Below are 17,728 nucleotides of genomic sequence, written 5' to 3'. Positions count from 1 at the left end.
CACTCTGAAACGAACTAAAAACTGACTTTGGTGATCTGCCGACTTTTACTCCAGCGCCACCATGAGGTTGACATTTGTTGAGTTGAATGAAACATTTGGATGGATTGCATGAAATTTGGTACAAACATTCATGTTCCCAGTAGGATGAGTTTTAATCACTTTGGTGATCCCTTTCATTTTCGTCCAATATTTTGATTTATGACCAAATACCTGCAAAATGATGACATTCATATCAGCCTCAATCGTTCTTTGTGTTTAGTGCTTTTTGTTTTAGCAAAGTTTTGCAAAATAACACACTAAACTAAGATGACCATCATGGTAAACTTCCCTGCTAAACATAAACTGCTAAACATCAGCATGTTGTCATTGTGAGCATGGCATGTCAATGTTAGCATTCAGCTCAAAGCACCGTTGTAAACCCTGAATGGAATATGATACAGTATATCTTTTAAATGTGCTGTAGATTGCACATAGCAATATTGAGAAGTACTGATTACAGATTGAGGTTTAAATGTATGTGTCATCAAATTGGGATGGACTTGTGTCTATTTGTTTAATGGGGCTGCGGTTGGTGGTCGGCACATTTCTGCTGAGTAGTGAGAGGCAGAGCAGCAAATATGGGATCAAACAGCTTCCCACAGAGTTGTACGCTCCAGCTAATAGGGAAGGAGGGAAGTAGGAGGGCTGAATAATGGGCGATGTTCTAGGAGGGCAAAAATAAGAAAGCGAAGGATGATCATAACCATATGGAGGCTGCTTTTTGCTGAGAGGGAAAGAGTGTGCAAGAGGGGAAGGGAAGTTTAAGAAGGGTGACGAAAAGGAAAAGGTTGGGACAGGAGAAGGAAAGGGTGAAAGAAAGTAAATATGCCTGCCAGAGGACGAAACGTCTGAAGACGAAGATGATAAAAAACAAGGAGGAAACTGAGAATTAACCTGGCAGCTCACATGTGTGTGTGTGTGTGTGTGTGTGTGTGTGTGTGTGTGTGTGTGTGTGTGGTAAGCTGTGTTTTTCTGTTTGGAATTTGAGGGCAGGGGCTGAGGGAGGAAAAAAGTAAAGAGAGGAGAGAAAAGAGAGAAAAAGGAAGCAGTCTGCTGTTTCACACACTGGTGGTGGAGTTGAGCCCCTCACAAGAATTCTCCTGGCTATGTCCGCCATCTGGAATGTCGAGTCACTTCCTCTGTCTGCCCGGTGCTCTAGCGGGGTTGTCCTCTGCCTCTCTGCTCCCTCCCTCTGCTCTGACAGCACTCTGAAGAACCGCTGGAGACCAAGCCAGCCCGGACGGGACGCTGCTGACAAGACGCACACGCCAGCACACAAAGATCCAGCATGAAAGTGAGACCCCCGGAGTAGCCCACATCCAACTCGGACACACTCTAAATGGAATCTGGGCTTGGACAAAGCAAAGACAACTGCAGTCATCAGCTGAACTTTTTGGAGGGTGTTCCTATTCCCTTATATGGCAACAGAGCTGGGAAATCATTTGAATTAGTCTGGTTTCTGTTGCATGCCTGTCTGGCTTTAGTGCTGACTGAGTCCCATCTGGTATGTTTCTGTCTCTGCCGTGTGTGAGTGTGTGGGCCCCGCGTGTGCGGCTCAATTTGTTTGTTTTGCCATTCTTGGTTCTTCTTTTCCTGTTGTTTGCATGTGGGGTTTTTATGTTGGGACCAGGGGAGGGCTTGTGTTTGTGGTTAGGCTAGAGGCACCGTCATCGCCTCCGGGGTGGCTGCTTCATTCAGACTGTGCAGCACCTCTCGCTATTTTTCCTCTACCTCCCTCCCTCGCGCCACTGTGATGGTCTGTGTTTGTTGGAGCAACACACCCACCTGGGTGCAGCGACTTTCAACCAAAAGCTGAAACTGGTGTCTGTCTACACACAGATATTATCAGAAAGGTGGTCTGAGGCTTCTGTTGAGGAGCAGGCTGTTGTTTGAGTGGACTAACCTCACAATCAGCTGGATGTTTCTGCTTTATTCCTCCATTGCAACAGGATGTGTGACCCTGAAAGAACCAACAGGGACCCAGGAAGTGCTAGCCGGTACACACAAGATGATGGATTGTCTGCTTGACACTTTGATCATGAAGAAAAGGATCATGGGAAAGTTCTAAACACGAAAGTAGACCTCTCAACACACTCTGGCACTGACAACTTGAATGGCACTCCGCCAGCTTAATGCCAGTCTGACAGTAAACTTGTGTTGCGTCAAGTTCATCGCCTCATGTGGATTATTTTTATGAACATATCTCGCAACATTGATTGCCATGGCTATGGCAGCATGGTATCATCGTGACATCAGCCGAGTGCACGCAGAGGACTTGCTGGCACGGGCCGGGAGGGATGGCAGCTACCTAGTGAGAGACAGTGAGTCTGTGCCAGGAGCCTATGCATTGTGCCTGCTGTGAGTATACACAAACACAAACAGCTTTTCAAACATAATTACCCATCCGCGGTACTTTAAGCTATTGTGTTATCTTAGGCGGCAAGAGCAGCCGTGAACTTGTTCTATGAATGTATTAAAAGTAAGGGAACGTGACTCTCTTCACTCCCCAGAAATCCTTTTTTATAGAAGTTACTGAACTTTGCGTGTCTAATTTTATGTGCTCCACCTCCTTGGAAATACTTAATGAATGATTCACTCAGGACGTAAACGCTGCCCGATGTGAAAAAGAAACAGTTCTACTTCATGTAAAACCATATCTAATTACCCAATCTCGTTAAACTTTTAGATTTTGGCGAACGGGGTTGGAAAATATTCATAAACGCAACATTTCTGAAGAATGTCCCCCATCTGTAAATTGTTTCAGCAGCTTCACTCCCCCCTGTCATATCCATCACTTTCACCGTCATCTGCCAGCAAAGGCCGACTTTGAGTGCTGTGTGCAGGCTGGGCCAACCTCACACATGCACCCTCTCCAGATTAGTCACCCTGTCCTGTCCGAACAGCGTCCACCTCAGCCAGTCAAACCCTGGCCCAGGACTCCCTGTTTCCTCTCTTACCCCTATTTCTTCCCTGGGGCCCCTGAAGGAGGGCGGGAGCTCCAGCGACCGCACTACGCTTACTGCTCATCAGCCTGAGCCAGATACATTCCTGAAAGCTGAGCCGGGGCGCTCGCAGTGCTCCCTCTTTCCCTTCGTTTTTTTCTCAATATGTCATTCCCTCTTTTAGTTTGTTAAATATCTCCACACATTTGATTCAGTCATTCTGCCGTCCTGGTTTCCCTTTTGTTCAGCTAACACACAGTAGCTGACTGATTAGAAATGGCGTCATCGTTATGTTCTGCCTGAAACAAATTCCTCTGACGTGACTGGAGATGAAGATCTAAGTGTCTCTCACACATTGTATAACTAAAACAAGACGCGTCATTAGTGATCTGTAAAACAACTGGCGCCTTGTTAAGAAGCTTACAGTGTCTTTAACTACAGTTAGACATCTGGTCCTTATTTAAACAATACATTAAGTGTATTTTCCCTTTGAATGTTTGCTCTGAAGCGTGTTGTAGTAACTTGCCATGGCATTAATAACAGAGTTATTTTCGGTGTCCAAAGGTTCCAACGTCATGTTCACACCTATCGCATTCTTCCCGACGCAGACGGCCTTCTAGCAGTTCAGGTGAGTGTTCATTGCCGCGTGACACTGAATCCTTCGCCTGACGAGGAAGAACAGCGGAAAGTAGAGACACAATAGATGTCTTGGCACAAACTGTACACACAGAGAGAGACGCAGTCGGTCGGACGGAGCTAGAGGGATCAAACAATGGTTTGTTATTGTCTGTTGGAGGGAGAACAGGAACATGTTTGTGTTTCCTCTCTGTGCAGCAGCCTTGTTGTGTGAATGGCATCTCTGCCATGTGGCCTCATGCTTGTAGCATAAGCGCAGCAGCACAGAGGATAAATTGTTTTTATGTCTCAGAGATTCCTACTCAACCCACACACTAGGTCACTGACCAATGGGTGTGCTAATTTGTTGTGTGTATGTATGGGGGTGTTTGGTTGGATGTGGTGGAGTTTAAGCCGGTAATGGTACAAGTCTGTTTTTGATACTCTGAGCAGGGGGCCGTTTAGTCAGCAAATGACCTAATTATTCGATGCTAAAAACACACACACAAAGTCAAAGTCTGCAAGCACATACGCACACAGTGGGTGAGAGAGTGAGGGAAATAAACAGTTTCAGGGCCTAAACCGCAAATCTTCTGTGGCTTTTTCTTAACTGTGTCTGCATATTAAAGTCCAATAACGAGTTTATTAATGATGGTCTGGCAGTCGTTTTTAAGCCTCTGACTTGGAAAAGGCCTCTGCTTTCAAATGAAGACCTTAAACTCTGTTGCTATTTCAGTTGTGTTTCCACTGCCCTCAGTATAAACCTCCAGGACGTATTTTCCCTCACTGGATTTGCTCCACTAACTCACAAGTCACAGGCTTGCCTTTTTGCTTATCCAAGATGTCCATGGAGATATTTTGGGGCCCTTTTTACTCTCTTACTGTCTCTTATTCCTTGTCATTTCTTTTTAATTGCTTTTCAAGAGATCCGTGTGGTAGGCTACAAAAAATACTATTTGAAGAGTTCCTGGCGAAACCTACGGGTTGCTCGAGCCAAGAAATGGTTTTCTTTTACCGCAAAATGAAAACTAAAACTTCTAGAAAAGAGGGCACAGGAAAAGAGTTTGCTTGGTATTGTGGTCTAACCATGTTGATTTTGTGCATGTGACCTTTAGCTTTGTTGGTTTGTATTCACACTGCACCTGTGCGCAGCATGTGGGTTTATTTCATCTTGATTTTTGCCTGTGCTGCTTTGAGTGCCACTGAAGTGTAGCCGTGCAGGTTTTTTGTTCGAAAGTTTGAGAGTAGGCTTGTTTGTGCTTGTGGCTTAAAAGTGTGATCGTATGCATGTAAAGACTTCCTTGCCATGTTATTGTTTTGTTGTGATGGGGGGGCTTTTTAGTCTGACTGGGAGTGTTGAACCACAGTGAAACATGACAGACAACTGCTGCTGGAGCCACGAAGTAGCTTTCAGCGATGTCGCCTCTCCTGTTCAGTGAAGGGCAGAGCTTTAGACCCCCGGGACCATTTTTATCACAGCAAATCATCTGCATGTGGCTTTTTCTGTCATGCAAATAAATACTTCTGTTTTGTTCTCCCAAGCGAGGTTTTGAGTGTGGAAACATCCGCTAATAACCACATATAGTGTGCGAGCTACAATTGGGCAGTTATTTGTTTTACTTTATGTTCAATTGAATTCATATCATGCAAGATTTTGACTTTCAGTTAACACAGTAGGTCTTCCCAGGTCATTATATTTTCCTTATGTGAATTCTTATGAGTTTTATTACCTCTGTCTTATAAAAATAAGTTGAGAAAGAACAAGGAAGTGAAGTTGCAATACAATGACATTTAGTGAGACACACTGACTAGACCACGACATTTTGTTTGGCAACCTCATATCTTTATAGTTGTCATGTATGATGTTTTTGCTTAGAGACCTGTATTACACAAAGCAAGTTTATCAAAAAAAAGAAAGAACTTAATTAATATAAACTGCTGCTTATTCAAAAATGTGTTTCTCAGTGCAACATCAGTGTGTTGCATGCTTGTGCAGAGTATGTCTCTTATCACATTGCATTTGTTTGTGTGTCTCACAGACAACACAGGGGGTGCAGGTAAACTGTTTTCGGACAATTGAGGACCTGGTGTTGGGGTACCAACATCCCCACAAGGGCCTGGTTACTCCTCTGCTCTACGGTGTTCCCCGTGATACAGACACTGGGGAAGAGAGCTCAGGTGGGGCCGCTATCTGTTATCAAAACAAATCACCAAACAGTCTATATCGTACATTATACATCGTAAAATATTACATACCTGTGTTTGTTAATTATTGTTAAATATTAATGTTTGATTTTGTGTTTCGTGCATGCACAGATGACGAGAAGCCGCCTCCAGTTCCAGCCTCTGTCAGCACAGCGCCTTCCACAGGACCTCCAGCAAAACCAGCCCCTCACGCTCTGTTCCTGGATAAGTTGCGGGAGCTGAACACATCCAGGTGTGATTATCCAGCTTAAATGCTGAATAGTTATCAGTCTGGCAAAAGACGTTCCGTGCATAGTGCTTATCTATTTTGCATATTATATTATTATTATTATATTATTTTGCACTTTTATATTTGAAAGCCGCTTATTCTGTGTGACAATGCGCGCCTGTTTATTGGTTTGTGACTTGAGGTGATTTTTGAGTCACAGTAATGTGAGCCATCTGTCATTTTCTCATCTAAATATGCACCTGTTGGCAATCAAGCATATAGAAAGCAACATGTGAAACACTCTTTTGGACTTTTTGTTTTGGGCCTATTAATAAACACTAGCGTGTGCTGTGTGGTTTTTGCCAGCAGATAAAAATCAAGCAAAAGCAATGTCTAGAGAGCAGAAATGGCTTGCATGGTTTCTACAAATGTTTATGAATTCAGCCTGTTTTATCCTGTTTACAGTACTGCGGGTGATTTGATCGGTCTACTCAATGACTACCTCTTCAGTGAGCTGCCTCTGGACATTGAGAATGTGCACAAAGGGGCAACAACTCTATGCCACCTCAAGCGTACTCTGGGTACTGCATGCCAAGGCTTGAACAGGTTAGCGTGCGTTTATTGTTAACGATAAACCGAACGTGAACAATAGGAGCAATTTGCAAATGTATAGACTGTTGTGACACAGCACCCAATCTATACAGTAGATGCTCTACACTATAAAGTATGTAAACCGATGTACAGTCATTAACAAAGGTTTTGTATTGACCTGGTCTGTAGTGAAATCGACCTGACTCTCTCAAGTCTGGAGACCCTGGCCAAGGTCTTCGACCATCCGAGCTGCTCTTTAACACACACCAAGAAACAGGTACAGTACAAACCATGCAGCATGCTTTCTGAGGAACAATAAGTAACTGTAATTTTATAATATGGTAACCCTTTACTGTCGGGGATAAATGTGCATTCTCCATATACATCGACTCACGGCGCTTTATGTATTGTATTTTTTGGAACAAGGGCTCCGAGATGGATATAGACAGCCTGTTGTGTAAGATTTCAGCTTTGGTCAGCCTCCTTTCTTCGCTGGAGAAAAAGGTATTTTTTTTATTAATTTACACAAAGTGATTTATTGCAATACTATTGCTCACAGTCTTTTTAGTGGCAGTGGTTATTGAGTGATGATGAGGTTTTGAAAAACAGACCAATTGGTTTGTGATGGACAACAGTGGTTCGGTTGTAACACTGTACGTTCTGTGATCGTAAAGGTATTAAAAGCGTTGCAAGATGCGGTGACCAATCACAATCTGGCAGTGCAGCCGAACCCACCCCCTCCTGAACCAACACCCACCAATGTAACACCTGTCAAGAACCATGCCAGACAGCTGCCAGTTCACTCCTTTCAGGTAAATCAGGTTGAAAAAGTTCAATTTAATCTTTTTTTTACCAAATATGACATGCAGTAAGACAAATCTTGCAACTGATATCTTACTATGTAAATGTTTTAAGAGTTGTTTTTCTTGCTGCGTCCAGGTGAAGATGGTGAGGTATGGCAGACAGACTGTTTCTGTGGATGTGGACACAGGAGTGCTGCTCTTTGACAGGAAGGCTGGTTCATTTGGTATAGAGAGGGTCTCACATGACAGAAGTAAGAAAATACTCACTTTTTAGTGCCTGTGACATTTCTCTTGCTTGCAGATATAATATATATATTGTATAAATAAATCTGCTGCCGTGTATCAGTCCTTCAGATTGTCAAGTTCCAGAGCAGTCCGGCCAAGGTACGCATGGTGGTTGATAGCCACCACAACACACCACGGGAAATGACGTTTGAGAGTGCACGGGTAAGGAAAGATAACTGGCTTTATTATTAACTGGAATCCACTGTTTACTTTTCCATAATTCACTGAGTGTCTCTCATCTCTTTCAGAAACGTGACGCCTTCTGCCAACTCCTCCAACTGATGAAGACCAGGCACTCTCACCTGAGGGAACCAGACGCGATCTCTGTGTTTGTCGGCACCTGGAACATGGGTAACCGTAAATGTGATGACATTCTCCTCCACTGTCAGGCAACAGAATTTGAATTGGGAGGGTCATTTTTTAACTGTTATTTATTGTGTTTTTTTGTGTGCACAGGTGGTTCCCCTCCTCCTCGCAGCCTGCAGTCGTGGGTGACCTGCTGCGGTTTGGGGCACACCCCTGATGACTCGACCGCCTTGCTCCCTCATGACATCTACGCCTTGGGGACTCAGGAAAACCCTCAGGGGGAGAGAGAATGGATAGAACATATCAAAGCAACCCTTCGCAGCCATACTCACATTGACTTCAAACAAGTAATTCCCTTCTCTCAAAAACCCTTCTTCTTCTTTTTCAATGTTTTTCAACTTCACGTGTTGATTCTTATGTCTATATAGGGTGCCATTAACCATAAAGCTACCATATTTTCACTCCACTGATTTTATACATCAAAGTAAGTTTACAGGAGAACTACTGCACATGTGAAAACAAGTTGTATAAAGCCTTTTGTGGCTGCAGTGGGAGCTGCGTTAAGTCAGACAAATTGCTACAAGTGATGTCACGATCTGATTTTGCAACATTTTTTTCAACTGTCTAGTTGTCCTGCAACGCTAAATTGATGGAGGGCTCCTTTAATAGAGCACGTAGAACACAATGGTTTACTGATGGGATGCATTGTACATTGAACATTACATTTTCAAAATAAGATTTACACCACTTGAAACAAACCTGTTTTTGCACAATGATTGCTAATTAACAATTTTGCTCACATTTTATATTAATGTTATTTATTTAGTAATTCATTTTTTGTTTGTGCATAATTAAGATATTAACCAAAACATGCACACAATGTTTACGTAACATCCCAGAATGAAGCCATACCCACTAACATAGTTTACCTGCATTGATCTGACACATTTCTCCAAAACAAGATGCATATTACTAAAACAATTAAAAACAATAATCGATCTGACTTATAAACTTATATTACTGTAAAACCACATAGACTAAAGTGCCTCTGGCCTGACAGAAAGAAAAATATATATAATCACAAGGGAACTTCTTTGAGGTTTCACTTCAAACTAAAAAAGGTAAAACATTAGGCTTATATTTTAGAGCAATTATAACATTATTTGTGTAATTTGTTGGATAGACTAGCTGAATATAAATATATTCAACGATATAAACCTAAAGCATACAGTTTTATGTCTATTCTGTAATGGTTGGCTCAACCTTGGCATTTCAGACTTACAAAGCTTGTATTTTAACCTCATGTAAATCAGTGCTTCTTTTAAAGAATTGTACATGTAAGCATTTGAAAAGGCATCTACCCTCAAGTAAAACCTTGAAATGTTACATTTGGTAGACATTATACCTACAGTATATCAGGACTGAAGGATCACACATTTTTGAATTGGAAGGAAAATGTTTCAGCAGCGTCTCAGATCATATAAGATCGTGAGAGTTTTGATATCTTGTCATCGCCGTTCTTGTGGGAATATACTGTATATATACATAGATAACATCAGTCAATGATAGACTACAATTTTGATGTATTTGTTTTTACAAGATGTAAATCAAATTGAAAGCAACACTTCACATTGCTGTAGAACTGGTCCGTTCAGTGGCTGTGTTAACTGGGTTTACAAAAATGGGTCAAATAATTTGAGAAATCTGTAATTACGTGTTCTTTCAGCGGAGAGAAACTGTTCTTGTCTATCTATTGTAATGTGGCGCATTGTCCTGTAGGTGGCAGTACAGTCTCTGTGGAATATGAGGCTGGCTGTGTTTGTGAAGCCGGAGCATGAGAGTCGCATCAGCCATGTGAACACTGCCAGTGTGAAGACTGGCTTGGGAAACACATTGGGTAGGCTGCCCTGCATGATCTCACCACCACAAATACACACAAAGAAAATACAGAAAATGTAGAGTATATTGGCTGAAAGCCAGAAATAATAGTGCATGATTAACAGAACAAGATTTGTGTTTATTAACCTGGAGGTTTGAGGTTTAGTGTCTCTGATGTTTCAGGGAACAAGGGAGCTGTTGGTGTCTCCTTCCTCTTCAATGGGACATCTTTTGGGTTTGTTAACTGCCACCTGACCTCTGGAAGTGAAAAAGTCCTGAGGTACATTAGTTGTATACATATGTGTATCACAAAATCTGTCTGCTCCTGTTTTATGTCATATTAAAATGATTTAGAATTGTCTCTTGTAATGTACATCATGTTCAGGAGGAACCAAAACTTTGTGGACATCCTCAGACTGCTTTCTCTGGGCGACAAACAGCTCGGTGCCTTCGACATCAGCCTGCGCTTCAGCCATCTCTTGTGGTGTGGAGACCTCAACTACCGACTCGACTTAGACGTGCAGGTCGGGCCGACTGTTTTCTTTTATTTCTGTACTATTCATTGCTCTTTTGTGCTCCGGTTTAGGACCCTTGAAGACGGTTGAGAAAATATCCAGACATTAATGCTATTGCTTCTCTCTGGTCCTCACTGATGCAGGACATCCTGAAACATGTGTCTAAGAGAGAGTTTGAAGAGCTCATGTGCGCAGACCAGCTGACCAGAGAGAGACACAAGAGGAAGGCCTTTCCCAATTTCAGTGAGTTCTTTATTGGTAATATCAGACGGATATTGTATAAGCACTTTAATGTGATTTTACAATAACAAAATACATGGTAAATGTATAGATCGATACCATTTCATTTTCATTCGGCTCTGCCTTTGCTTACTTCACTCTGCACTCTTTCTCTGTTTATCGTGGTTAAGAGGAAGAGAAGATTGCATTTCCACCCACCTATCGGTATGAACGGGGCTCCAGAGACTGCTACCTGTGGCAGAAGTACAAGACTTCGGGAGTGAGTCACTTCTTGTTACACAAAAGCAGCTCAGAAAAACAGGAAGATGTACAAACAGTCCCTAAAAACTTTGGAGATCTAATAAGTGCAGCTCCACAGAGCCCCTAGCATGGCTTTGATTTATAGTTTTTATATTATTACCTTAACAATGACAGAGGCAACATGCGCAATGTGGACACCAATATGATAAAAACAAACAATACATTTACAGTACTAGAAAACAACCCCCTTAAAAGGATAATGTATTGAACAAAAAAGACATATCTAATAAAGGACATATTTTGCAGCGCAAATGAAACTTTAATAGTAACAACACTCATTTAAAAACACTTTTTTTTTTTAATGGTACACAACGAGATGGAGGACAAGAGAGTTCACGGTGAGTCAGACTCCCATCAGGGCCCTTAGTGTGCGTGTCCACATGTGTCAATTATTCCAGCTCAACTTTATTCATGAGTCTGAACGACAGCTTTTCCATGTCTGCAGTCTCTTAGTGTTATTTGTATTAAGTTCCAGATAAAGATAAATTGATCCAAACATTTCTGTGTTAACACCTTTTACATAAAGGTGCCTCTTTGTTGTATTTTGTGTCTTTAATCCTTTTTTCAGAAATACATTGTTGTCATACTTTCAGCCTGTAGGTTTGTGTATTTTAGACTCTGATGCTGTTTATGTACTACATACTGAACCAGCAAAGCACAACTACAAAAAACATAGCTTAGAAGCACTCTAACTATACAGTAAGATATTCTTATCAGTAACTTAAATCTTATTTAAGGAGTCTCTATAGGGATAGGTGACTGACAGCAGCTGCCATGTCAGATAAAAATAGGAGGTCAACAGTTAACACACAGTCTAAAAAGGAATGTCTGGCATAACAGGAACGAAGGTATCCTTCACTGCATACAGTTTGTTTATCTGGTTATTTGATTTGTTGTACAATACTTTGTTGTTTTATCCCTGAATCTCTTTTTGTAGGTGCGAGTTAATGTTCCATCATGGTGTGATAGAATTCTGTGGAAGTCCTACCCAGAGACACACGTCATCTGCACTGCATATGGTAGGATCTGGAGATGAAAAGAAATACTTTAAGTAAATGTATAAGAGCAGCACGGAGAGGCCATTGCTTAAGCCTCGACGTCGCTAAAGGTTTTGATGCAGCGTTCTCAAATTAGATATCCGTGTTTTTTTTCTTTTTACGACTGCAAAACGGATCAGGTCAACCCCAACATCCTGGTCTGTGGTCCATAAAGAAAAAGAGTCATTTCCTCTCTTTCTGACCAAGCTTTTGTTTCTGACCAACCTCTGCAAACTATCTGAACATAACAAATACCGGATAGAAGCAAAACTACTTTTTATCTCCTAAATCACTCTTTTTTTTCACGTCTTGTGAAATATCGCTGAGAGCTCATATGCCTTACAGTGCTGCACGATGACTTTAGCTACTGTAGATATTTAGTGTTGTTATTGCAATCCTAATAGGAAAGTAATATGGTGGATTTGTCTCTCACCAGGTTGCACAGATGACATCTTCACAAGCGATCACTCGCCTGTTTTTGCCACGTTCCAAGTGGGAGTGACATCACAGTCCAACTGCAAAACAGGTGCCGTCATTGTGGACACAAATGGATGGAATGTGACTGCATCCCTTCATTAAGTGAACAGCATTGTTATGCATTTGTCTCGCACAGATACACATTCAAGCATGGAGAAGGCCTGGATAGAGCTTGAAGGCATCGAGGCCATTGTGAAGACGGCGAGCAAGGCAAAGTTCTTTATTGAATTTCATTCGTCTTGCCTTGAAGGTATGGTACCACACAAAAAAGACATTTCACATAAAGCCATTATGCAGCAGAATGACAAAGATTCATTCACGTCTTTCTTTGCAGAGACACGACGCTCGAGTGAGAATGACTCTCAGAGCTGTGATGTTCCTGGATTTCTCAAACTGGGCTGGTCCTTCAAACAACTGCCGAAGGTTAAAGACACTCATTTGGAAATGGTTGAAATTATTGTTAGTTTTTAAAGTCAAATTCTAAAGTAAGTTTTTGGGATTTGCTTATGTCTGTCATAGCTTCTTCCAATCATGTCCGACATGGAGTATCTTCAGGATCAGCACCTGCTGTTGTCTGTCAAGTCATGTGATGGGTTTGAGTCCTACGGTTGGTCACATTAACTACTCCATTCATAACGTCCCTCTAGGTTGGCTGATGAGTGTCCTAGTGAAAGTTTATCCAAAAATATGAAATGATTTCTATTCTTTTTTTCTCAAAAAAACCCTCTTTTCACAAGTGCTATCTGCTAATCTTGGTAGTTTAATTATGTTTTAATATGGTTTGCAGCTTTTTCTTTGCAATAAAAACGTCTCTTTGACACATTTGTCAGCACTTTTATCGACAAATATTTTCTACTGAGATTTTTTCATTTGCCAATCTCTATGCAAAAGAAAGAAAATGTTCATAATAAAGTGGATGGTTTACTGTATTTTAAGGGACAGAATTTCGTGTTATAAATTTTCTTCTAATATCAAATGCAGTTGACCTTTAATGTAGTTGAACTAGTCTGTGTCTAGTTCTATGGAAACCATGCTGAAACTATCTGGATGGATAGGTTGACCTCTACACTTTTGTTCAGCTTGTCTTATTGATCTAGTGAATCATCTTTTCGTATAGGTGAATGCTGTGTGGCTCTGCGCTCACTCACCGGTGCGTCGGAGCAGTTTGAGACATTTTTGAGTCACAGAGGCGAGGAGATGGGCTCCATAAGAGGACGGGTCAGGGTCCATGTGCCCAAGGACAGACGAGGAACTCGAGAGAAGACCTATGGTGGGTCAGCCGGAACTGGTCCTGTCTTGCCCTCGGCCTTGCTTGCACTATCACTTCCCACTAAACTTTCATCTCCACTGTCACTGCATTCTTTGACTCTCCCATGAGTCTCACATTGCTTCCTCTATTTGGTTCCTCAATGATCTCTGACTTGGCTTTACACTTGCTAGTATCTATCGACCGCTTCCTCTTTTGGTTCCTGATTGACTGACCCTGACCAGATGCATCCTGTGACACTGAAACAGGACAGATGAGTGTTATGTCACCAGGTCAGGCACTACAGCAACACACACAAACAAACACCACTATGCTGTTTGATTGCAAACTGGCATGGCCTTTGGTCTACACGCACCACCCAGACTTTGAGGAAGTCTTGCTCATTATGAAATCTGTTGATTTTACTTTTTCAGAGTGGTTCTATTTTGAGAAGGATGATAAAGGTCCCGGGAGGGGACACGCGTCTCCTGCATCAACACGGGTCCCAATAAACAGGTGAGGACCTCCTCATTTTCTTTCAGCAATATCACTGACGAGCCACGTATACCCTCTTTTCCAGGAGCAATATTTTGTTTTGGTGTTTTACAAATCCTCTTTGACCATGTGAGTCAAAGTTAGACTCACTTTCCACTGCATACTGTTATTTTGAAAAAAATCCTCAAAAATCTGTTCCCAAATCCTGCGAAATGTGATAAAGTACAAATTATTTAAATAATACTGAAAACTATTAGTGCTTTTTAATGCTATTATTTTTTTTTTTCAATGCTGCTGTGTATTTCTCAAACTGGACTCCTTCGATTGTATTTCATCTTCTTACCGGTAACTGAAGCCACATGCCCAAATCAATGCAGACCATGTGTGTTTTTAGCACAGTGCCGCTATTGGTCTGAACACTTGCAATGTTAACAGTGAATGCTATTGAATACATTACGAAATCTTGCAAAGAAAGTGAGTCAGAATTGAGGACACATTTAGTAACTTCAAATTGTAAATCGCTTTGCAAATTCAAAACAGGTTTGTTCATTTCAGGTCCTTGGCTGCTCCTCCCAAACTAACTCCGAGCAGCTACACCAATCCAGCCTACTTCATCTTTGAAGGCGTGTCAGTGGCACGCAGGGTGGAGGAGGCTCTCCCTCAGCGTCGGGACCCTCCGGTGATTTGGTCTGGGAATGAGGCCTTGCAGCTCCCGAAAATCTCAGGACGCCAGGGCTTCGACAGAAGACCCTGTCGCAGATCAGACTTTACAGAGATTGAAATTCCCGCCGTCCTGCCCCAGTACACTCCAACCAATGACCTTCATTCAACACACACAGACTCCTCTTATCAGCTTTTTCCGGCCAAAAACCCATCTCCCATACCTCCACCCTCAAGTAACGCCATGTCACAGTACCAGGAACAGACTTCACAACCGAGAGACAAATACCAAGGTAAAAAAATTGTTCACGACTCCATACTGCCCGACAAGAACCTGAGGAACTTGTATATGAATCATTCGGCAATCATCAGGGAAAAAGCCAGAAGGGATCAACATCAGCTTCCCCCAGAAAGGACCAAAGTTGTCTGGGCAGCCAAGGTGCCGTCGGCTTTCCCCTACACCCCCACTCACTTAGCACATTCTCAGGCGTCTGTTCCCTGGATAGTGGATCAGCAGCCCCCTGGACCTACAGGAGACAACTCCCTCACTGCTTTGCAAATGGCCAAGTCCCTCAGTGAAGTTGACTTCTTCCCGACAGTGCAGAGAGGCCCATCCATACCCAACCATAGGCCAAGTTATAGAAACGGCCCCTCCATGCATGGAGATAGAGGCTACAACTGGGAGAAAGAGGTAGGACGCTGCTCTCACAGACAGTTTTTTAAAAAGCACAACTCCTATTAAAAAAAACAAAAACAAATCTGTCTGCTTTATCTCAACGCAGGTGTCTGTACTTCAAGGTGCACCAGAGACTGTGCGGGAGCTTCTCAGTACTCTGGGGCTTCAGAAATACACCCTGGGACTCAGCCTCAATGGCTGGGATGATCTGGATTACTTCAGGTAAAATCATTTTAAATAACACGTTCCACAAGCTGCACTTAACAAGGCTCTAGTTACTGCATTTCATAGTCCGAACAAATAACGGGGCTACTGTTACTACACAGACACAGAGCAAGATATATTTGCTTTGTACTTACAAAGATTTACAGACTGTGTACGATGTTATAAACTATTCCACTCAGGTTTGATTCGGTGTCATTTCCCCTCTACAGTGGCATCACTGAGGAGGATCTACGCGCCGCAGGAGTGACGAACCCTTCGCACCGACGCAGGATCCTCGAGAACCTGCCCAGGAACTGGAACTGACGCACAGAGATAAGAAAACGTTGCTGGTACGAAGCCTCGTAGTCCGCTCAGTTAGAACTGGAAGAACTGTTCAAACCGAGACCTGAAAGGTGGACAGACTGATTGGACATCAATCACATCAGCTGGACTTTACCACAGCCCTGCCGTCTCTTCATTTACTCGATCAATACTGTAACAATAGTTTGTCTGTGTCAACACAGCAAAGGGAACATAGTGCAGGAAGTACTCGTTGCACAGTCTGCTTTATTCATCTATCCGTCTTGACAGATAATGAAAGCGGTGGGTGATGTGAATGGAAAACCTTGATGTGTATCTGCAGTTACTGACACATATACAAATATTAATTATGGTATCAAGGTCTCATTGATTTGGTTTTAATGAATTTTAAATGACTATAAAAACATAGTCATTCAATTTCCAGTGTTCACCCAAGGTTGGTGCTGAACGTTCACCTTCATCCCTTCTACTGTGTGCTTTCCATTACTCTGCTATTATTGAGCCCGGATCTGAGCTTGTAAAAGCCCTCTATTAAACCTATGGAGCATAAAATCCATGGCTGTACATACCTACTGGAACAGCGTCTGTAAAGTTGGTGTAGAAGGACCTGCCATATCTCATTTTGTTTACTGTCTCATAATGTTGCTATCATGTCACTTAATCAGTACCAATGTCCACTGTGCATGTTTTATGCAACCTTTTTGTAAAGTAAAGTGCATAAAGCAAGTCTTGACTGTCACCAAGCAATCAGTGTTATTTCATTCTGTCGAGCAGCTGGAAACGGAGAAATCACTTCATCGAGTCAGTTCTGTTTCGGTGCTCAAATCCCATTATCCTACCATGCTGCTTGTATGTTGATTATTGTCACCTAGAACTGAGGTGTAGCCTACTTAATGGTCTAATACTGCAGTGCATATATAGGTGGCGAGAGGAGAGAGTTTGTAAAACCAGAGAAGCAACAATATTTTACAAAATAATATGTAATTCATGGGGCAATTATTTGCTAGAATACTTTGCATATCCATAGCTAAAAGATGACACTTTAAGCGGCAGTCATGTAAGTATCAACACACTTTGTGTTACTAGCACAAAGTGTGTTGATACTTACATGACTGCCGCTTAAAGTGTCATCTTTTAGCTATGGATATGCTCAAGCAAAATCATTTTTACAAGTTACAATAAGCACAGTTGACGAAGAATCAATGCTGTTCCAGTGGTAAACAACTTCAATAAATATGATTGCATTAGTTGTATTTGTACATACATGGTGACTGACACGATGGCCAAGTCCATGAACAAACATGTGAAAGCTGTATTTGTCAGCTTAGTTAAATAACAGACCACAGCAGAAAGAGATGAGGCAACTGAGACCCAGATCCTAAAATAACTAAATATTCCTCTCAGTGTGGGAGTGTCTGTGCTGTTGCTTGTGGCATTTAGTTGAGGTAGTTACTCATTAAGGCATGACCAAACACATCCCTCTGTCCTCTGACAGCAGGTATTACTGACTGTAGTGATGTCATCACCCGTAGGGCTGCTGGGAATTTTTGGCAAAAGTATTGATTTTATTTCTTCTCTTAAAATTCAGACGTTTAATCAAACAGGGGTTTGGATTGACATAGTTGGTCTGTGATTTCTCCACAGCAAGTTTTAGTAAATGATTTTTGAATTATCTTGACATAGTA

General features: G+C 42.0%; 1 protein-coding gene across 3 annotated transcripts; it reads left to right on the top strand.

Annotated features, from left to right (window-relative positions):
* Positions 1-524: 524 nt before the first annotated feature.
* inppl1b (inositol polyphosphate phosphatase-like 1b) lies at positions 525-16,782 on the top strand. Of its 3 annotated transcripts, none has more exons than XM_076103425.1 (27): positions 525-2,397; positions 3,546-3,609; positions 5,636-5,774; positions 5,913-6,033; positions 6,475-6,615; positions 6,790-6,877; positions 7,027-7,104; positions 7,275-7,412; positions 7,540-7,654; positions 7,750-7,850; positions 7,937-8,051; positions 8,145-8,341; positions 9,774-9,891; positions 10,056-10,152; positions 10,258-10,396; positions 10,531-10,630; positions 10,798-10,886; positions 11,865-11,946; positions 12,401-12,490; positions 12,578-12,691; positions 12,776-12,864; positions 12,961-13,048; positions 13,559-13,711; positions 14,122-14,203; positions 14,723-15,533; positions 15,625-15,740; positions 15,953-16,782. In XM_076103425.1, the coding sequence occupies exons 1-27, from the start codon at positions 2,261-2,263 to the stop codon at positions 16,044-16,046; spliced, it is 3,696 nt and encodes a 1,231-aa protein (XP_075959540.1). In that variant the 5' UTR covers positions 525-2,260; the 3' UTR covers positions 16,047-16,782. The 3 variants fall into 3 exon arrangements, with proteins under 3 accessions (XP_075959540.1, XP_075959541.1, XP_075959542.1); XM_076103426.1 differs by having other exon boundaries at positions 526-2,397; positions 7,937-8,039; XM_076103427.1 differs by having other exon boundaries at positions 527-2,397; positions 7,937-8,039; positions 14,738-15,533.
* The last annotated feature ends 946 nt before the right edge of the window (positions 16,783-17,728 follow it).

This window comes from Anarhichas minor, unplaced genomic scaffold (assembly GCF_050575085.1).
Source record: "Anarhichas minor isolate MPS153535 unplaced genomic scaffold, ASM5057508v1 ptg000028l, whole genome shotgun sequence".
In the NCBI taxonomy this organism is placed as follows: Eukaryota; Metazoa; Chordata; class Actinopteri; order Perciformes; family Anarhichadidae; genus Anarhichas; species Anarhichas minor.
Note: the sequence above shows the minus strand (reverse complement) of the source record. Positions and strands in the feature narration are given on the sequence as shown.

Coding starts and splice junctions, on each gene's coding strand:
- inppl1b (XM_076103425.1), top strand. CDS start 2,261: ATGGCTATGGCAGCATGGTATCATCGTGACATCAGCCGAGTGCACGCA. Junction 5,775..5,912: donor CACTGGGGAAGAGAGCTCAG/GTGGGGCCGCTA, acceptor GTGCATGCACAG/ATGACGAGAAGCCGCCTCCA. Junction 12,865..12,960: donor CCTTCAAACAACTGCCGAAG/GTTAAAGACACT, acceptor TGTCTGTCATAG/CTTCTTCCAATCATGTCCGA.